Source organism: Lotus japonicus, chromosome 1 (genome assembly GCF_012489685.1).
Source record: "Lotus japonicus ecotype B-129 chromosome 1, LjGifu_v1.2".
In the NCBI taxonomy this organism is placed as follows: Eukaryota; Viridiplantae; Streptophyta; class Magnoliopsida; order Fabales; family Fabaceae; genus Lotus; species Lotus japonicus.
In genome coordinates, this window is record NC_080041.1 from 103,842,192 (window position 1) to 103,863,866 (window position 21,675).

Consider the following 21,675-nt stretch of genomic DNA (forward strand, 5'->3'; position numbering starts at 1 on the left):
TAGGATGATTTTTGTAACAAATTGAAACATATCTATTTATAGGAAATTTTCACCGCCTCTGCACTGTTTCTTCTCTTCACCGCCATTGCTTTGCTTCTATCTCTTCACTGCCAGCTTTGCTTCTTATCTCTTCATTTCCAGTCAATTACTTGTTCTAATTTACCAAGTAATTGGCCACTAGTATACTGGCTTTTAACAGCCGTAATACTTGACTAAATTTTGGCCACAAATTTGTGACTTTAATTTAGTTATAATTGTTGACAATCTCTCACTTAAAGCCACATTTGTGAGGCTGCAAAATTTTCTCTACCTTGCCAGTTCCATGCTGCTTACGTTTTTAACAGGCCATAGGAGGACCTACACCATGCAAACTTATCAGAGTTGATCGGCTTCGTCATTACATCAGCTAGGTTGTCTTTGGTGTGAATTTTCTGCATATCCACGCTTCCTTCTTCTACTACCTCTCTGACAAAATGGTATTGAACTCCTATGTGCTTTGTCCTGGAATGAAAGGCTGGATTCCTTGCAATGTGCAAGGCGCTCTGACTATCACAATACACAATAATCTTCTGTTGCTTGTGCCCGAGCTCTTCCAACAACCTTTGAATCCAAATAGCTTCCTTGCATGCTTGAGTAGCTACCATGTATTCTGCTTCTGTAGTAGACAAAGCTACAACAGTCTGCAATTTGGATAACCAGCTTACTGCTCCTCCTGCAAGTGTGAACACATAGCCTGTAGTAGATTTTCTTTTATCAATATCACCTGCAAAGTCTGAATCAACATAGCCTCTGATAGTGAATTCTGATCCCCCAAAACATAACGCAGCACCTGAGGTTCCTTTGATGTATCTCAGAATCCTCTTCACAGCATTCCAGTGCTCTTTGCCTCGATCTGCCATAAACCGACTGACCGTCCCAATTGCTTGAGCAATATCTGGCCTAGTGCAAATCATAGCGTACATAAGGCTTCCCACCGCTGATGCATACGGTACTCGAGACATCTCCATCCTCTCTACTTCATTGCTAGGAATCATACTTGAGGATAATTTGTAATTAACAGGAAGTGGGGTTGAGATTGGGTTACAGTCTTGCATGTTGAAGCACCGCAAGACTTTCTGAAGATAATTCTTCTGAGAAAGCCAAATCCTCCTGTCTTTTCTGTCTCGGTGAATTTGCATGCCTAAAATCTTGTTTGCTGGTCCCAAGTATTTCATATCAAATTCCCTAGCCAACTGTGCCTTCAATTCTTGGACTTGATCTTTGTTGGGGCCTACCACCAACATGTCATCCACATACAACAGCAAAATGATGAAATCATTATCATCAAACCTTTTGTAGTACGTACAATGGTCTGAACTCAGCCTGTTGTATTAAAGCCTTCTGGTTGGAGCATATAGATTTCTTCTTCAAGTTCTCCATGAAGAAACCCAGTCTTTACATCAAGTTGCTCAAGATGTAGATCAAATGCGGCACACATTGCCAAGACTGCTCTGATAGTTGTAAGTCTCACTACTGAAGAGAATATTTCATTGAAATCAATACCTTCTTTCTGAGCATATCCTTTGACCACCAGTCTTGCACGATAGCGTTCCACCTGATCGTTGCCATCTCGTTTAATTTTGAACACCCATTTGTTGTCAATGGCTTTCCGACCTTTAGGAAGTTCAACAAGTTCCCAAGTATTATTTCTATGTAAGGCTTCAATCTCCTCCTGCATTGCTGCCATCCATAGAGAAGCATCTGAACCATGCTTGGCTAAGAACCTGAATTACAAGCTTGGAAACCTTCTCTCACTCTCCTAGATGATCCTCTACCTCTGAATTTTACAAAGTATCAAAAGATTACCAAAGAAAATGACTAAAATCCTATTTATAGGCAAAATTCCCGAGTTTGGGCTGTTCTGGGCGCTCAGGCGCCAATTCAGAGCGCCTGAGCGCCAGTTGCATGCCCAAAACATGCTCTCTGGAGCTAATTGGCGCCTAGGCGCCCATTCCCAGCGCCTAGGCGCTTAAGCTCGCCTGAAAAGGGCTTTTTGGCTTCTGAAACTCCTCTTTTCAATCCTCTTTAAGTTCTCCATCAATTCCATGCTTATTGGCCTTCTTTCTCCTTCAGTTTCTGCTCTCCAAACCTAACCAACAAGTCAAGGAAGATTCTAGAAGCTCCAAGAGCTCATTAGCACAAGAGGTCCTTCATAAAACAAAAGAAAATCATGCAAGTCCTAAACTTAACTTAAAATGCAAGAAAACTCCCTATAAAACTACAAAATTACCAAAACAAAACAAAGACTCAAGAAAAGATAAAAATGCATGAGAATGCATGAAACACTACATGAGACACAAGAAAAAGACTCAAAACCTACAAAGAAATGACCCTAAAAACACTACTAAATCCGGGTCATCACACCACTATACTCAACGACAGCTCGCCCTCGAGCGTCACTAAGATTAGCTTGCCCTCAAGCACAAAGAATTGCTCCCAACACACATACCAAAAGAGGGATACTGTTTTAGAAAACCGGGGGATCAAGTAAATGCAGCTAGTTCCAAGAGAAAGATTCAACAATCAACTTCATGTTATTCTTAGATAAAGAAGAATTAGAGTCCACTATGAGAAGCATTTAGAGCTAACATCCTAGCATGAGACAATTGTTTAGTGCACTGAGCACACAAGCAAGTTCATAGGTTCTGAGAATCATTCACTCAAGAGCAACTAAAGTTGACAATGCATTATTCAATGAGACTTCAAAAGGGTTGTAATGTTGGCTAGGTAAAGCACAAGGTAGGTGGTCCCTAAGGAAGACTAAGGCTGCATAAAATTTGACTGTGGTCCTTCATGAAAACCGGAGCTTAAAGCAATTGATACTTAGCACACAAGTCTCTCAACCCCCTTTTGTTCAAAAATTTTTTTGGAACTCCACCCATTCCATGAAGTTCATTTTTTCTTTTGACCTTTTTTGGAACTCCATCCGGCCATGGGGTTCATCTTTTGAATTTTTTGAATTTTTTTCTTTGGGGCAAGAGGCAATTGCATTTTCTATAAACTAGCTCCATTGAGAGTTAAGAACCACAACTCCCCATTTTTCCAACCAAACAACCAGCCCCAAATAACAAAGGTAACAAAGAAATCTCCATAAGGCTCAAAAGGGTCAACTAGGGACAAAGATGTTATAAAACAATTTCTGAAGTACAAGAAAACCTACCAGTCTCAAGAATGCAAGTCTCCTAAAGCTACACTCGAGGACCCATGAAATGAAACACAGAACCAAGAAGTGCAAGTGAGTCAGGATCCTCCAGGGGAATTATATAATGAAGGGTCAAAGATGGACCCACGTGGACTCACTTCAACTCTATCCTCAAGATAACACTTAGAAGACCGAAGTCTCTCCCTCTCTTTCCCAAACATACAATCACTCTGATGACCCGGGTTTATATGATGTTTTTAGGGTTTTTACTTGTAGGTTTTGAGTCTTTTTCTTGTGTCTCATGTAGTGTTTCATGCATTCTCATGCATTTTTATATTTTCTTGAGTCTTTGTTTTGTTTTGGTAATTTTATAGTTTTATAGGGAGCTTTCTTGCATTTTAAGTTAAGTTTAGGACTTGCATGATTTTCTTTTGTTTTATGAAGGACCTCTTGTGCTAATGAGCTCTTGGAGCTTCTAGAATCTTCCTTGACTTGTTGGTTAGGTTTGGAGAGCAGAAACTGAAGGAGAAAGAAGGCCAAGAAGCACGGAATTGATGGAGAACTTAAAGAGGATTGAAAAGAGGAGTTTCAGAAGCCAAAAAGTCATTTTCAAGCGAGCTGGAGCGCCTAGGCGTTGGCAGGCGCTGGGTAGGCGCCAATTAGCTCCAGAGAGCATGTTTTCAAGATGGAATTGGCGCTCAGGCGCTCTGAATTGGCGCCTGAGCGCCCAGAACAGCCCAGCCTCGCTTATTTTGCCTATAAATAGGATTTTAGTCATTTTCCTTTGTAATTTTTGATACTACTTTCATTTTTACATAAACTCAGAGGTAGAGGAGCTTCTAGGAGAGTGTGAGAGGGCTTCTAAGCTTGTAATTCAGGTTTTTAGCCAAGCATGGCTCTTGCCATGCTTGGCTAATCTCTCTTCTTTTGCTTTGGATTTCTTTGTAAGACTTGTTATATTTGAGTTATAATCTTAAGTTCTTTCCCACATGTTCTTCTTCTTCCCTTGAATCCCATTTTCTGAATTTCAATCTAAGCTTGTATGCATGCTTGCTTTATACTATTCTATAATCAGAACGGAAGTTTGTTATAGATTAGGGAACCGATTTGGGATTACCCCTTCTATGCTTGCTACTAGGAATAGAGGAAGGGTTGGGGTTTGTTGGCCTGAAATTGCATGATCTAAAACCTCATATAAATGACTAAGTACACAAGGAATTGGGCTTAGCTTTTAGTATGAGAGAATTGCTTATGTGAGGAATCAATAAGTGAGTAACTAGGCTATATCATCAAGGAGAGATCCATGAGAACATGTGCTTAGAATGATGTACTTGAATTGACTAGTTGAACAAGAACCCAAAGCATGTTATTTTCTGAATTGTCTTTTTATTTTTCCTTTTCCTTATTACTACTTCAACATATCTCTTATTCAATAATACCAACCTTCAAACTCAAAGCTTAAACTGAATTCATTCACTCACAATCCCTGTGGTTCGATATTTAAAACCGGGTGGATTCCGTACACTTGCGGATTTACCAACACACTCCCCAAAAGAAAGCACAAAGTATCCACTTAAAAACATTTTCAAAACCAGCATCATATGAGTGAGCAAGACTTGGGAACATGTCATTTGAGTATAAGGAATAAAGACCAAGGTTTAAAAGACTCTATGCATGATCAAAAAGGATAAACAAAAACAAAAATCTACAAAAGAAAAATATGCAAAAATGCATGAACTAAACTCAGAGTAAGAAAAGAACCTCCTTCCAAGTGATTGAGTGCTCCAAGTGTTCTCCTTTGGTCTTCCAAATGCTGGAAAACAAGGTGCTCAAGTGCTAATTGCCACCGCTCAAGCGCCATTGTATCCTTTTTATTTCCTGGAAAAAAAAACAGAAGAAACAAAACGTAAAACAGAAAAAAGAAACATGGGTTGTCTCCCATTCAGCCCTAAGTTTGAGTCTTAGGTAGACTTTACTTCAAACTCGTAACTCAAACAAAAAATCACAAACAATCCCCGGCAACGGCGCCAAAAACTTGTTGGTAAATCCGCAAGTGTACGGAATCCACCCGGTTTTAAATATCGAACCACAGGGATTGTGAGTGAATAAATTCAGTTTAAGCTTTGAGTATGAAGGTTTGTTTTATTGAAATAGAGATATGTCGATGTAGTGAAGATTAAATAAACAAAAACTCAGAAAAGAACATGCTTTGGGTTCTTGTTCAACTAGTCAAATTAAGCACATCATTCTAAGCACATGTTCTCATGGATCTCTCCTTGATGTTATAGCCTAAGCAACTACCTATCGATGCCTCGCATAGATAATTCTTTCAAACCAAAAGATAAGCCCAATTCCTTGCATACTTAAACATTTGTTTGAAGCATAAAGATTATAAAGTTCAAGCCAACAAACCCCAACCCTTCCTCTATTCCTAGTAGCAAGTATAGAAGAGGTAATCCCATAACAAGTCCCTAATCTATAACAAACTTCCGTTCTATTATAGAAAAGCATAAAGCTAGCACATGTTCTAACTTGAAACATAAAGCATGGATATGGGATTCAAGGAAAGAAGAAGAACATGTGGGAAAGAACTTAAGATTATAACTTAAAAGGAAAAGTCTTACAAGAAAACCAAAGTAAAAGAAGAGAGATTAGCCAAGCATGGCAAAAGCCATGCTTGGCTAAGAACCTGAATTACAAGCTTGGAAACCTTCTCTCACTCTCCTAGATGATCCTCTACCTCTGAATTTTACAAAGTATCAAAAGATTACCAAAGAAAATGACTAAAATCTTATTTATAGGCAAAATTCCCGAGTTTGGGCTGTTCTGGGCGCTCAGGCGCCAATTCAGAGCGCCTGAGCGCCAGTTGCATGCCCAAAACATGCTCTCTGGAGCTAATTGGCGCCTAGGCGCCCATTCCCAGCGCCTAGGCGCTTAAGCTCGCCTGAAAAGGGCTTTTTGGCTTCTGAAACTCCTCTTTTCAATCCTCTTTAAGTTCTCCATCAATTCCATGCTTATTGGCCTTCTTTCTCCTTCAGTTTCTGCTCTCCAAACCTAACCAACAAGTCAAGGAAGATTCTAGAAGCTCCAAGAGCTCATTAGCACAAGAGGTCCTTCATAAAACAAAAGAAAATCATGCAAGTCCTAAACTTAACTTAAAATGCAAGAAAACTCCCTATAAAACTACAAAATTACCAAAACAAAACAAAGACTCAAGAAAAGATAAAAATGCATGAGAATGCATGAAACACTACATGAGACACAAGAAAAAGACTCAAAACCTACAAAGAAATGACCCTAAAAACACTACTAAATCCGGGTCATCAATGGTTTTCTTATTTGACGTGTTGTTCTCCTGGGTTCTTCATCATTGACCTCATTTGGTTCTTGTTCTTCGTGCTCTGGCTCTTCTTCAGAAGAATCATCTCCTCCTGATTTTCCCTTTATCTCCACTGTAGCAGTCTCCTTTGTAGTGCCATCATTTTTCTGCTCCTTTTGTAATTCATTTTCTACAAAGATTACATCTCTGCTGACAATAATCTTGTGGGCAATGGGATCCCACAAACGATACCCCTTTACATTGTCAGCATAACCCACGAATATGCATCTCCTGGATTTTGGATCCAGCTTTGTTCTTTCTTGGGAGTTGAACATTACATACACACGACATCCAAACACATGTAGAGAAGAACAATTACCTGGTTTTCCCTTCCACATCTCCATTGGTGTCTTAAAATCAATCGCAGTTGATGGCGATCGATTTATCACATAACAGGCAGTTTTGACAGCTTCTGCCTAGAAGGACTTGCCTAATTCCGTTGTTCTCAGCATAGCTCTTGTCCTCTCCATAAGAGTTCTATTCATCCGCTCTGCTACTCCATTCTGCTGAGGTGTATGAGCAACTGTAAATTGCCTCGTAATACCTTCTTGCTTGCAGAATGCCAGGAAATCACCATCTGTATATTCTCCTCCATTATCTGTCCTCAAGCACTTAATTCTTTTCCCAGTTTCAAGTTCTACTTGTGCTTTGAACTCCTTGAATACTGAATACACACCTGACTTCTTCTTGATCAGGTACACCCACAATCTCCTCGAGTAATCATCAATGAATGATACAAAATACTTTGCTCCTCCTATGGACACTTCCGGTGACTCCCACACATCAGAATGAATCATGTCCAGTATGTGTTTGCTTCTAGCAGTTGACTTAGCAAACTTTAGTCTATGCTGCTTACTTATCACACAATGCTCACAGAAAGGTAAACTTACTGACTTGAGCCCAGGGATGAGATTACGTTCTGCAAGAACTTTCAAGCCTCGTTCCGACATATGGCCTAATCTGCGGTGCCACATCATCGTTGTTTCTTCTTGGCTTCCAACTGCAACTGATGCGTCTGCCATTTGCCACGTATCTCCTAAAAGCATGTATAGATTTGCAGCGACCTTCTTTGCTTTCATTACTACTAGCGAACCTTTCACCACTTTCAAGATCCCACCTTGAATATCGTACTTGTATCCAAGGTCATCTAGTTGCCCAACAGACAACAAATTCTTTGCTAACCCTTTCACATGCCGTACCTCTTGAAGTGTGCGAATGGTACCATCATACATTTTTATTTTAACAGTACCGATTCCAACAATTTCCAAGGCATGATCGTTTCCCATGAACACGTTTCCTTCTGAGACAGGCTCATAAGTGCAAAACCAATCTCGTCGTGGGGTCATGTGCCATGTTGCTCCTGAATCTACTATCCAAACATCAATGAGACGATTTTTGCCTTTGGTACTAACTGCTGCTTCGCTGTATAGGACTTATCCATCATCAGAGGTACTAGCAACACATCCTTGAGATGTACTTGCTTCAGAAGATTTTTCACCACTCTTCTTGTTGGACCAACCATCTTTCTTCAAGTGTCCTCTCTTGCCACAATTGTAGCATTTGAGGTTTATCTTTCTTCGAGATTTTGATCTACCATGGTTCTGGCTCCCACTGGGGCCACGCTCCGTTGATCTGCCTCTCGTCACCGTCAAAGCTTCCATTTGTTTTGAGCTCTCCTGACGATCTTCCTTATTTTTCGCCTGGACTCTTCTTCAAGAATAGCTCCGGCAACATCATTAAAGGATAGACGGTCAACAATATTATTGTTTGTAATATTGATGACGAGTTGATCATATGAATCTGATAAACTCTGAAGAAGAACCTCTGCACGTTCATTTTCTCCAATTGTGAAATCTGATGCAGATAGTTGAGCAAACATTGTGTTCATATTGTTTATGTGATCCGGCATCGAAGTGGATTCACTCATTCGAAGAGTGTAGAGTCTCCTCTTTAAGAAAATTCTGTTGTGAAGTGACTTGACCTCGTACAGTTGGATAAGAGTATCCCAGATCTCCTTTGTTGTTTTCTTTTCAGCAAACTAGACAAAACTGAATCTGCCATTGCTAGGTACAAATTGGCTACAACATTGTCGTCCATCTCTTTCCACTTATCATCAGTTATATCAGCAGGTCTACCATCAATTGCTGGTAAGCAATTATCCTTCCTTAGGATCGCCTTTATCTTCAATTTCCACAGGGAGAAGTTACTCCCATTGAACTTCGGGATCTCAAATTTTGCTGCCATTTTTTTTTCTTTCACGGAACCGGTTTACACAATTTCACCGTGAATGGCACAGTATACGTGAGCAGTATTGTATATTTTTACCGCACACTAGAATAGATCTAGTATACGTTAACAATCACTACAAAAGTGTACAACCACACGTGTGAATAGTAACCGTACACCGCAGCGAAATAAGGATCGACACCAACAGCTCTGATACCACTGTTGGGTACCAGAGTAGCAGGATAATGTCACGCAACTAAAATAAGAGATGAGAGAGTAGGAAATTGACACACAATATTTACGTGGAAAACCCTCAAAAGATAAGGGAAAAACCACGGGCACCGGTAAAAAAGATTTTCACTATGTGGAAGAAATTACAACAGCTCTACAGAACAAGAAAACACTCACTAGGAGAACCTCACCAAGGGAAACACTAATATTTTCCTCACTGGATTTTTTCTCTCTAATAGCAATTCACTTATTGTGGTGTATATTCTCTCTTACAATTCAGCCATGGGATGATTTTTGAAACAAATTGAAACATATCTATTTATAGGAAATTTTCACCGCCTCTGCACTGTTTCTTCTCTTCAGAACACCCTCAATGGTGTTGAATTGGGGGTGTTTAATGTTGAAAGGGGAAAATAATGGTGTTGAATTGAAGTGTTGAAAGTTGAAAGGGGGAGAGAGGAGTTGAAAAAATTAAACTATGTTGAAACCTGCGTCCGGAGACACGTGGCACGCCTTGGTTGGTGACCGTCAGGCGCGTGCCACACACATGCCGACAAGGCGCGTAACGTTGCAGGTTTGGCAGCGTGTGGGTCCCAGTGCATCCGGAAGTGGCACGCGTGGCACGCCCTAGTTGGGCACCGACAGGCGCGTGCCTCGCACGCGTCAGAGGAGAGAGAGAGAGGGCCTGCAGCTGAACACGCGTCAGGGAACGTTGAACGATATAAACATTCTATATCGGTCACCGGTGTTTGATGACGTGGAACAGGGAAAGGCTCCAGCTGTGAATTTCTTTGTGAATCAACGTCCCTATAATATGGCATACTATCTAGCTGATGGTATCTATCCTTGTTATCCAACTTTCGTCAAATCTATTAGACTTCCTCAAAGTGAACCCGATAAGTGCTTTGCAAAACACCAGGAGGCATGTCGGAAGGACATCGAACATGCATTTGGAGTGCTTTAAGCTCGTTTTAAAATCATCTGTGAACCAGCTCGCTTGTGGGACATAACTGATTTGGGTATCATCATGAGGTCATGCATCATATTACATAATATGATTGTTGAGGATGAACGAGATTCATATGCTCAACGCTGGACCGATTTTGAGCAAGCTGAGGGAAGTGGATCTAGTACACCGCAACCATACTCGACCGAGGTGTTACCCGCTTTTGCGGATCATGTGCGTGCTAGATCCGAGTTGCGTGATCCAAATGTCCATCACCAACTGCAAGCAGATCTAGTGAAGCACATCTGGGCAAAGTTTGGAATGTATCATGATTAAATATGCTTTGTATCGTACTAATTACGTTATTTGTGTGTTGTGTGTTTAGTTTGTTGTCTTGCATTGCATTTTAAGTTAAGCAAATAAAATGTATTATTGTGTGCTTAGTTTATTTTCTTCCATTTGAAGTTAATAAAATAAAATAAATTATTGTGTATATTTTTTTAAAAAAATATACACTTGTTAAGTGTTTTAATTTAATTTACGTTAAAAAAATATTACGTTAATTTAATTTAATTTAAATAAATAAAAAAACATTAAATTAAATTAAATCGATAATAGTTTATTTAATTTAATTTTTATCGAAAATTTTAATTTTATGAAATCATAAAAAGAAAAATATAAAATTAAATCAAAATATGAAAAATGAAAAGTGGTGGGGTAGGGTGTTGAATGAAAAACCATTGGAGTGGGTAAAAGTTGAATGAAGTGTTGAATTGGAGAGAGAAGGTGATGTGGAGTGTTGAGAAGAGAAAAAGTGGAGTGTTGAGGGTGTTAAATGTTGAAACAATTGGAGATAGTCTCATAACCATTGCTTTGCTTCTATCTCTTCACTGCCGTAATACTTGACTAAATTTTGGCCACAAATTTGTGACTTTAATTTAGTTATAATTGTTGACACTCAACTCCTTCTCAAAGTCAAACGTTATGAAACATTGGATTTTGGTCCATCCAAATCTCTCTTAAAAAATTATATATTACATAGATGATGAGCTTGGACAATGAAATAGAGTTTGACAATGAGCTTTTTTAGATAGTACTCCCTCCGTTCCTATATAATTGATACTTTAAGGTTGTGGCACAAATATTAAGAAGTAGCAATTAATATTCTTGTTTTACTAAAATTACTATCTAACTTCCTATTATACCCATTATCCTCTTATCAATTCTAACTTTTCAATTTTCCTACCAACAATAAATGAAGGGCACAATTGATAAAGTAACATTAATGCTCTATTGAAATTGTAAAAGTATCAGTTAAATAGGAACAAAAAAAAGAACCAAATTAGTATCAGTTATTTAGGAACGGAGGGAGTAGGATATAAAAAATCAATTGTTCGGATCTTAGAGTTTGACAAACATGTACATTTATTTCAATTCCAAGAAATGAGATAAGCTAGATATCTACCTCTCATGAGGGGGCACTTGTTCTGGTCTTCATCTTCAGGTTCTTTTCATTTGCTAAAGTTCTCTGTTATCTCTCTTTTAATACATTATATCTGTGCATATAATTATTTATACGGATGAGGATATTGAGAAGAACTTCTCATTTCTTCAACTCTGTTTGGATCAAAAAAAATTCCTCTCAAAATCAATTATGCCACCCAGAAGCTACTACTACTTAGATGAATTTCTCCCCATAATTGATTTTGACTTTGTAATCAATTCTAGATAGATTTCTAAACATGCACAAGTCCCAGAAATGTGTAAACTTCTATTGCTTTTGGTTCCCAAAAATGAGTACTCATGTTCATGAAGTTTTTATGATTAGATTATGAAGATTGAAGAGATCTACAGCTGAATCTTTTTGGTGATTGAGAACCAAGTATCAACCAAACAGGTGTCTCAAATTTGACAATAATGTTTCTCAAATGTTTGGGCTTCTCTAGTTCAAAGCATATCAATTCGGATTCACCATCATCTGATGCAGCCATGACCTTGCATGTGAGATTATCTAAGAGACCCTATCAAACAGTTATAGAAGAGCTATGCCATCAATTTTCTCTGGCTGATCTCAAGAAAGCAACCAACAACTTTGACAAAAACCAAGTAATCAGAAGTAAAGGCTTTAGTGTAGAATACAAAGGCTGTTTCCAACATGATGTTGGTGTTACAGGCACAGTAGCGGTAAAACGAATGCATCAGGGTACAGGCCAAGGATTGCGCGAGTTCATGAATGAAATTGAGTTGCTCTGCCAGCTTCGTCACCCGAATTTGATCACTCTTATAGGATTCTGCAACCACAGAGATGAGAAGATTCTTGTGTACGAGTACATGTCCAATGGTTCTCTCTATGATCACCTGCACAATATTCACATGGAACCACTCTCATGGAAGAAAAGGCTTGAGGTGTGCATAGGTGCAGCATGTGGGTTGCACTACCTTCACACAGGAACCAAACGAACCATACTTCATTGCCACATAGACTCCAATAGCATTCTGCTGGACAATAATATGGTGTCAAAGATCTCAAGTTTTGGACTTGCCTTACAAGGACCCCATTTTACATCCAAACCAAAACCAATACCAGATGATGAGTTTACTTCATTCATAGGTAAATCATTTTTATATAGCAAGTTTAATACGTAGCATGTTTGGATCTGCTTTCTCAGAATCAATTCTTTCACCTAGAAGCTACTCACAGAAGCTTCTTCTCAGAATTTGATTTTGACTTAGGAATCAATTGTAGGAGGATTTCTATACATGCACCACGGTGATGTGTGGTTTTTAGAAATTAATTCACTTAATGTGTTAGAATACTGCTAGTAGCTTATATAGGAGTTAGTTAGTTATTATACGTACTGTTAGTAAATAGTAACTAACTTATAGAAGTTAGTTAGTTAGCTTGTATCAGTTTGTTAACTAAGTATGAGTTAGTTAGTAAAAAGGCTGTAAAGCATTTATTTAGTTGTATACTTGCATCCACTGAACATGTGTATAAATAGATGCTGTGATTTGTAATCATATATCAGAAGTCTCTTTCTTCTCTATCTTTACATTTATAATGTTTTATGTTAGAACAGCAACACGAATACAGATCAGAGTAGAGAGAAACACACAAAGTTTTGTTCACGCAGTTCGGTCAAATTGCCTACCTCTGCGACTATAGAGCAGCTATAGTTCCGTTTAATGATTCGAACCTGAATACAATCACTCAGCAATTGCAATTTCTCTCAATTGCACTAGTGCCTCTTGTGTCTCTTGTGTTTTAGGGTTACATTGTTATCCTATTTATAGTGGATTCTATTTTACAATAAAATCCTAATAAATCCTATAACAATCCCTTAAAACCTTTTACAATTCCCATTAAATCAAATCCTAATAAACTAAAGATTTTAGCCCAAAATATAATGAGCCAAATCTCAACATTTTAGAAAGATAAAAATATATAAATCTTTACATTTATAATATGGTATCAGAGTTATTTCAGGTTCGTTATTAAAGACCCCTCATATATGACCCACCCGCAGATGTTCATTTTTGCGAATTTCGCGCTCCAGATGTCAAGCTTTGGGTTTGTTGAGAAGTCTCACACTGACTTGTCAAATCCCAGGGCTCAACCCTGGACAGGTGGTGGAAACTACCAAGATTCTCAAATTTGAACATTGCTTATTTCGCGATTCCACGAGATCTAGTTTTATTCAAGTAACAGATTAGAGATATGGTTGTCTTTATAGGATACTGCAAACCTCACCCCTAAACTATCTTTTGGGGGTAGAGTTTAGTGTAACCCGAATTCTAAGATGTGTGGTTTTCACAAGTTAATTCAACTAATGGTCTTTCACTAATAGGTACATACGGTTACACTGCACCTGAGGTTCTGCAAAACATGACCTTCACTGATAAAAGTGATGTGTGGTCCTTTGGAACAGTTCTACTTGAAGTGGTGTGCACAGATAACACGCTAATATGGACAGGATATCCTATTGAGCAGAGTATAGATCCAAAAATCAAAGGACACATTGCACCAGCATGTTGGGAAGTGTTTATGGATATCACAAAAAGATGCTTGAAGTGGGAACCTGATGAGAGACCAGCAATGGGTGAAGTAGAGCTACAACTTGAGGGTGCTTTGTCATTGCAAGAAGAAGCAGATAGCAAAAAGAATAATGGTGATTATTATCACTTATTAACCACCACCACTATTACTAATTCTCTACAAGAAGAGACATCAATTTCATGTGCAAGCAATGAATTTTAGCTTGGTAGAATAGATGTTTGTAAATTTAACAATAACTGCACTCCAAGAATTGTTCAACATTATTTCATAAGGTGTTACAAATTGGTATTATGATGTTAATTTGTAATGTGGCATCCAACTATATTAGTTAATTTGAACATCTGTTTTGGTCAAAACACTTGGCTTGATTGAGAGTCCACCAAACTCAGTTTCAAAAGACGTGTAGAAATAGAACATTGTCAAAACACGTAGACATGAGTATAGAACATTTTCCTTTTTAGGTACAGAAGTCAAATTTTTGGAGCTTAACCAGATCCATAGATGTCCATGACATGGAAGACAGAAGTCAAGTTCTCAGCCACTGATCCAGTTGCTGACATGAGGGGTTGAGGATGCTTCATTGAATTTTAATTTATATTTGAGAACAGCACACTTGTTAAATGAACAACAATACTTCATTGGATTTCTTTTGCTAACAGATGTCCGAACATTATTTAAGGAGTTCTAGTTTCTTAAAATAAATAAGGCTTAATTGCAACTTTGGTCCCCGACGTTTACCAATGCCACGATTTTGGTCCCCCACCTAATTTAATTACATGGATGGTCCCTGACGTTGTAGGTCGTGTGCAACGTTAGTCCTACCGTTTATTTCTTAATGGAGGAGGCTTACGTGGACGTCCAGTTGGAGAGAGAAAGGAGGTATGAGGAGAGAGGGAAGCACGTGAGTATCACGTGACCCTTATCTGAACCCATTATACCCAAACCCCTGACCTCCCTGGAACGAAGAAGGTAACGCGATTTAGATCCCTAGGGTTTCAGATTTGGGTATAATGGGTTCATATAAGGTTCACGTGAGTTCACGTGATACTCACGTGCTTCCCTCTCTCCTCATACCTCATTTCTCTCTCCAACTGGACGTCCACGTAAGCCTCCTCCATTAAGAAATAAACGGTAGGACTAACGTTGCACGCAGCCTACAACGTCGGGGACCATCCATGTAATTAAATTAGGTGGGGGACCAAAATCGTGGCATTGGTAAACGTCGGGGACCAAAGTTGTAATTAAGCCTGGAATCATTTTATCTTTTTAATATATGCTTTGTTTTTACTAAATGTTTTCTAGTGTACTTTTTTGGTGCATGTGCATTAAGATTATAAAGTGTCAGCTAACTCGGCCAAGTATGCGCTTAATATGAGCACCCGCGGTGATGGGATTAGTTGACTCACAAAAAATAATACTAATAATAACTCTGCCAAGTGCCAAGTTATGTTGGTTATGTATCTTTTCAAGTGTGTGAACAACTTTTATGATTTAAAATTTTAAATGTACCTGTGGAAAAATAGCATTTAGGCGGTGGCAACATTTAAGTTGTGAAGGGAACATCTGGACTTGACTTTTAACCCACATATTCAGAACCGAACTTGATATGGAAATTGATAGCAAAAGGGCCACTACAATGCTGGAGGAGTAGACTACAGCATCAAAATAGAAGAAATTTTGAAGCCTTGTTTCTGCCAACTTCCTAAGGTTCCCAAAGGTATGAAATCTTATGTGTTATTCAATACTCAATAGTAATCTCCTTATTCTCTCCTATCATCTCCATGTTTCCATTATTGTATCTGCTTTGTTTCTTTCAATTTGCATCTATTTTGACTTGGTTGTTTACCCTGTGTACCAATCTGGGGCCTCTCAACTGCAAAAGAATCAATCAACTAAACTAGTATGATTATTCTATGATGTTTATTTTTAGCTATGCATCACATCTTAGATGGAGATTCACTTGTATATATGTATAATATGCCTTCAATTTGTCAATTATATAGATGAATTGCATCCCACTTTTATTGATATAGGTGAAATATAGGTATGGGTCAAATTATCATCTCTTTCTTCAGTTGAACAAATTGTCTTAATTGTAACACACAAAACATGATTATGGAAATAAATAAGAAAACAAGATTTGAGACAGATAATTTCAATATTTTCACACAATTGCCGTATGAGATCCAAGAGTATAATATCAACACTTCTTTGTCTTTCCTTTATTTCCCAGTTTGAAAAGAAACACAGATATATCAGATAAAAAACATGTGGATTTGAATCCATGTTCCAGAAAACCATAAAATGCAGTTATATAAGACTGAAAGGGGAATCTTGAAAATAAAGAAGATAAGGAAAGAGTAGTTTATCTTTGAGTACAATAAAACTATAATCAAATATATGATAGGGTACCATCTTAGTTTTAGGTTAGGCTTAACTATATACAGAAAAGCTTCGGGGTGAGGATTGTGCTATTCTTTACAAGAACTACTTTGCACATAGTTCAAGTGAATGTGGGATTTTAACAATTTCTAGTTATTGGTTTCCAATGATGAGTGTTCACATGTATACTTATGTTCTTGATGCATTTCAGGTTCGCCAGCTGTGAAGAACTGAAGATTGAATGTTGAATTCTCTCTAAAATTGGAATAATGTTTCTCAAGCATTTGTGTTTTTGCCGTTCAAAGCGTGTAAGTTCATCCCAGAGGAACTATCCAACAGTAATAGAAGAGCTATGCCCTCGATTTTCTCTGACTGATATTAGGAAATCAACCAATAACTTTGATGAAAATCAAATACTTGGACATGGAAACCTTTGTACAGTTTACAAAGGCTGTCTACAACAAAAAGGAACTACCGATAACACGGTTGCAATCAAGCGAATTTACGCGCATACTGACCGAGAAGTCAGAGAGTTCAAGAATGAAATAGAGATGCTCTGCCAACTTCGTCACCCTAATTTGGTCACTATAATCGGATTTTGCGACAGCAAAGATGAGAATATTATTTTGTATGAGTACATGGCCAATGGAGCTCTCCATGATCACCTATACGGTATTAAAAAAGAACCACTCTCATGGAAGATGAGGCTAAAGATATGCATAGGAGCAGCATGTGGATTACACTTCCTTCACTCCGGAGTCAAGCGCACCATCTTTCACCGTGACATACAACCTTACAAGATTTTACTGGATAACAATATGGTGCCAAAACTCGCAGACTTAAGGTTTTCCTTGCAGGGACCTTTGTTTAAGTCAAAGCCAAAACCAAAGTCCATATTAAATGATAACTTCCTAGGTATCTATTTTTTTTCATTCATTTTTTGTTGCAAAGTTGTTGAAAAGAATTTATGCAACATCCATCCTCTGCAGCCATATTCCCTGCAGTTCCTTGCAGCAAAATTTTTGACCCTTGATTCTGATATTAAATGGTTCAGATTAATTAGTAAAATTTGAATTGACTTGTCATTTTGCTGCTGCAGAGGCTGTAGCTGCATCAAAGGATCTGAATTCGATTTTAAGACATTAGTGCAACTAATAATGCCTTCTCTTACAGGTACACATGGTTATGTGGCCCCTGAGATTTTACAAAACAATGCAGTAACAGATAGGTGTGACGTTTACTCCTTTGGTGTTGTTCTGCTAGAAGTGGTATGCAGGAAAAAGCTAGAAATTGTTAAGAGACAGAGGCAACCTGTGGAGGAGAACATTGATTCGGATATCGAAGGAAAGATTGCAGAAGAGTGTTGGAAGGTTTATGTGGATGTTACAGAAAGATGCTTGAGGCATGATCCAAATGAGAGACCTTCAATGGGTGAAGTAGAGGTGCAACTTGAGCTTGCATTGTCACTGCAGGTAGAAGCAGATAGCAGATACACCAATGGAGATCCTTACACTCTATCATCTAAAACCATTATTGATCCTCCACCAGAAAGAGGCACCAGTTTTGGCCAAAAATAAGCTTGATGGAATCCCTGGATATAAGACTAATTCTTGTGCAGTATTTTTACTTTTCTATTTTGTATTGTGCATAAGTATATCAATATTATATAAGGATATTAGACTTGTTAGAGAATGATGACATATTATTAAATATAAGTATAAAATATATATTCCTTTTGTTACAACTAGGATTGTACCCGTGCGATGCACGGAGTAGCAATTTTACAATTATTATTTATTATGATTAATTATTCAATTAACGGATGGATATGGTTATTATGGACAGTAAAAGTTCTCACAACCAATTATTAAAAGACAGTGTATTAATAGTAACTTAAATGCGATACATCTACTTAAGCTAGAACAACCCGTGTCAGTTGATTCACACTCTTTAACACTAATTTAAATGTAGAACAATCATTTTACTATTTATATATTATTAGAGAGATTTTCTTTTATGAGGATAGTCAAACAAAACATGGTCATTAGATCAAATAATGAATGATTGCGATTGAAATGTATTTGTTTTTTGGTACATTGAAAAGATAAATTACACCCTTCAAGAATTAAACAATGTACCTCTCTCACCAAAATCATATGTCCCTTTTAACACTTGAGCTATCATTCACGAACCGATTAAAATGTATTTGATGGTCATCCTATTTTTGTATCATAATTTAAAATTTAAATATTACCACACGTTTTGCAAAAATGAGGACGTATTACACAATTTTTTCCAGGGAGGGACTTATATCATATGGCGAGACAAAGACAGAGACCAATTTGAGGATTAAACCTATTTTATATAAGCATAAGAAATATTTTAAATTGTATAACTCGTAAAAAGTGGGTGAGTGGGTCATGTGTTTAATAAAAAAACAGAAAAAGAAGGGCTGATATCAGTGTTATTAAACTCGGCCTGGTGATAGACTCGTTCAGGGCACTGGGCTAATGGGTTAATGGTCTGACCACTTGGTCACTGGTTGAACCGCTTGACTCGGTTTACATTAAAAACTTCATAATGCATTTAATATTTTATCTTGTCAATTATTTATTAATAATTATATTTTGGGTTAAAAACTATAACCGTCCCTGAACTTTGAGCGAGATTTGAAAACCGTCCCTCGTCGGAAAATTATCTGAAAACCATCCTCGGACTTTCAAAAACAAATTGGACACGTCCCTCCGGCCACCATAGCTTCGGCAAGCCGCTTATGTGGCATTCCACGTCAATTAATGAGATGACGTGTATTTTTTTAATGATTAAAAAACAAAAATATTAATAAAAACAAAATCTCCTTAATCCCTAACCTATATCCTCAAATACCATCTTCTTCTCATGTGCGTGTTTCTTATCATCTTCTCTTGTTAGTGTTTCTCATCTTGTTCTTATGTTCTTATTCCTTCTTCTCATTCCTTTACTGTAATTGCTCAAATCCTTCCCCTTTTTCCTGCGTTCTGTTCTTCTCCTTCCTCTTCGCGTTTATCTTTTCTTCTTCTTCTTTCCTTCTCCCTCTTTTTTCCTGCGCTCTGGTCCTGTTCGTGTTCCTATCTTCTTTTTCTTCTTCTTCTTCTTGGGTTTTGGGTTTTTTGCTTTGCTTCTTTGATCTGAAGAGGTTTAGGGTGGTGGGAGTAAAGGTGGTCGGTTTCTGCTCTAGTGGTGGGTATGAGTTTCTGGGTTGGTGATGTTGGGGGTGGTGGGTTTGTGTTGTGGTGTGTGGGTGTGGTGGTTGTGGGTATGGGTTTCTGGGTTGGTGAGAAGGGGGTGGTGGGTTTGATTGTTGTCTTAGAGTTAATTAGAGATTTAGGGAATCAAAGGGGGTTTAGGGTTAATTTAGGGTTTAGGGGGCTTAATTTAGGGTAATTGGGTTAAATAAAAAATTTAGGATTTTTTTAATTTTAAATAATAAAAAAAATTACACATAGGCTCATTAATTGATGTGGAATGCCACATAAGCGGCTTGTCGGAGCTATGGTGGTCAGAGGGACGGGTCCAATTTGTTTTTGAAAGTCAGAGGATGGTTTTCAGATAATTTTCCGGCGCGGGACGGTTTTCAAATCTCGATCAAGTTCAGGGACGGTTATAATTTTTATCCCTTCTATTTTTAATATCTCTCGTATTTGTATATATATATATTTTTTTGGTAAATGTATTTGTATATATTTATACGTTAGGATTAGAATGGAAGAAATAAGATTATTAAAAAAACATTAGCAGCTGTTAGCATGTTAAGAAACAGACTTTATTAAAAAAAAAAAAACCGGTAGCCTAGTACGTAGCAGCAAAGCATTAAGTAGAGAAAGAGTAAAATGTGTCAAAAGAAGATCTGTACAGCAAGCAATAGGTGTAAAAACGTTTTCTTCTTAACAATAGGTCCTTATCTTTTTAAAATTTCCATCTAAAACCCAAAATCCTCTCTCCAAGAGAGAGAAAAAGGAAAAACCTAATATTGTTGTTGAATAGTCCAGTGAGGGAAATTGGAAGAATGCTTCAACAATGGCGATCTTCAGGTTCTCAACGCAATAGTCAACAACGGCAAGGCGAACAACATAACACCTACCTTCTTCCCATTACGCATCACCCTCTTTCCGTTGCCCTCTCTTCCTCGCTTCTCCACCGTTGAAGCTCTCTCAGTCCGCCCCAACGCCGTCGTTTATGCGCCTACGCCGATTTGGGGATTTCGATGGCAATTGGCAAGCACTGGAGAATCCGAGAATGGAGATGGTACCTCTATTGGCTATTGCGCTGTTGTCCCTGTTTTGCTTCTACAGTTCTACTCTCTTTTTCCTCTACCCTGTTTTCTCTTCTACGCTGTCCCTGGCAAGCACTGCGCTTCTCCTTTGCTTCTTCCCTTTGCTCTTTTGCGTTTCTGCTTTACTCTTCTTCTTCTTCTTCAGTTTTTTGTTGTTGAGAAATTCCAGAAACCCAGGGGTGGCTAAGCAGGGTGAAGTCACCCATGTGCCTCAATTGTCCACCCATATTTGCCATTGTGAGGGGTAGCTGAAAGAGAGTTAACTGAAATTAGTGGGGACTGGATGAGCAAAGAACGTAAAAGCAAAGCCACAACAAAGGGATCAATTTATAAGCAAATTTTTTTGGCCTGCATCAAATCAAATGAAATCAACAAAGCTGTAAAGGAAGGTTGAGGGGAGGTAGGGTGTAGGCACACAACCTGTAAAGCAGAAAAACCAACTGGTTTTGGGAGCTTCAAGGTACCTACGAAGCATGACCCACGCAGCTATAGAAAAGAAGGCTGATAACGAGATGGAGGAGGAAGGCTGCTAAAGAAAGGACGATCCAGCTGTGACTATAGCAGATAGGATGCATGATAGGTGTTGTCCATGAACAGTGCAGTCAACACTTTAAATTAAAGTTTGTAGATAAGGCCCATTAGTTTACCTAGACCCAAAAGCAACGAAATGAGAAAAAAAAAATGGTGCACTATGAACAGTGAAATTGCACCTTGCATTTTAAGTTAGTAGATTATAGGGCATCAAAATTAAAGTTATATTTAGTACTGGTGAGCATGAGTCATGTATGTACTCTTTCAAATTATGCCTATGGTGCTGTGAACAACTTGTCAGTTGACATGGTGAATTTGGAACAATGACAAACTATCCTTTGTAATTCATGAAATACTGAGCTTCTTATGAACTAAAGTTTCACATGCTGGCTTTCAAAGGATCCCTCCCAGGTTATAAATTAGTATGCCA

General features: G+C 38.1%; 2 protein-coding genes and 1 long non-coding RNA gene across 4 annotated transcripts; 2 read left to right on the forward strand and 1 right to left on the reverse strand.

Moving 5' to 3' along the window:
* Window positions 1-11,369: 11,369 nt before the first annotated feature.
* LOC130728632 (receptor-like protein kinase ANXUR2) lies at window positions 11,370-14,376 on the forward strand. 2 transcript variants are annotated; one of them, XM_057580155.1, is made up of 3 exons: window positions 11,370-11,467; window positions 11,792-12,574; window positions 13,812-14,376. In XM_057580155.1, the coding sequence occupies exons 2-3, from the start codon at window positions 11,881-11,883 to the stop codon at window positions 14,219-14,221; spliced, it is 1,104 nt and encodes a 367-aa protein (XP_057436138.1). In that variant the 5' UTR covers window positions 11,370-11,467; window positions 11,792-11,880; the 3' UTR covers window positions 14,222-14,376. The 2 variants fall into 2 exon arrangements, with proteins under 2 accessions (XP_057436138.1, XP_057436137.1); XM_057580154.1 differs by lacking the exon at window positions 11,370-11,467 and having other exon boundaries at window positions 11,474-12,574.
* Window positions 14,377-15,423: 1,047 nt separating this feature from the next.
* LOC130728633 (receptor-like protein kinase ANXUR1) lies at window positions 15,424-18,146 on the forward strand. Its single transcript, XM_057580156.1, has 3 exons — window positions 15,424-15,737; window positions 16,614-17,317; window positions 17,576-18,146. The coding sequence occupies exons 2-3, from the start codon at window positions 16,672-16,674 to the stop codon at window positions 17,977-17,979; spliced, it is 1,050 nt and encodes a 349-aa protein (XP_057436139.1). The 5' UTR covers window positions 15,424-15,737; window positions 16,614-16,671; the 3' UTR covers window positions 17,980-18,146.
* Window positions 18,147-20,274: 2,128 nt separating this feature from the next.
* LOC130728635 (uncharacterized) lies at window positions 20,275-21,308 on the reverse strand. The gene is made up of 2 exons (XR_009015720.1): window positions 21,135-21,308; window positions 20,275-20,962 (listed from the first exon to the last, which is right to left on the reverse strand). It is a non-coding gene; the product is annotated as an uncharacterized LOC130728635 (long non-coding RNA).
* Window positions 21,309-21,675: the final 367 nt, after the last annotated feature.

What these genes read in the sequence shown, in the direction of transcription:
- LOC130728633 (XM_057580156.1), top strand. Translation starts at nt 16,672, where the DNA reads ATGTTTCTCAAGCATTTGTGTTTTTGCCGTTCAAAGCGTGTAAGTTCA. An exon ending in ATTAAATGATAACTTCCTAG is followed by an intron (nt 17,318 to 17,575) that starts GTATCTATTTTT and finishes CTTCTCTTACAG; the next exon opens with GTACACATGGTTATGTGGCC.
- LOC130728632 (XM_057580155.1), top strand. Translation starts at nt 11,881, where the DNA reads ATGTTTCTCAAATGTTTGGGCTTCTCTAGTTCAAAGCATATCAATTCG. An exon ending in TGAGTTTACTTCATTCATAG is followed by an intron (nt 12,575 to 13,811) that starts GTAAATCATTTT and finishes TTTCACTAATAG; the next exon opens with GTACATACGGTTACACTGCA.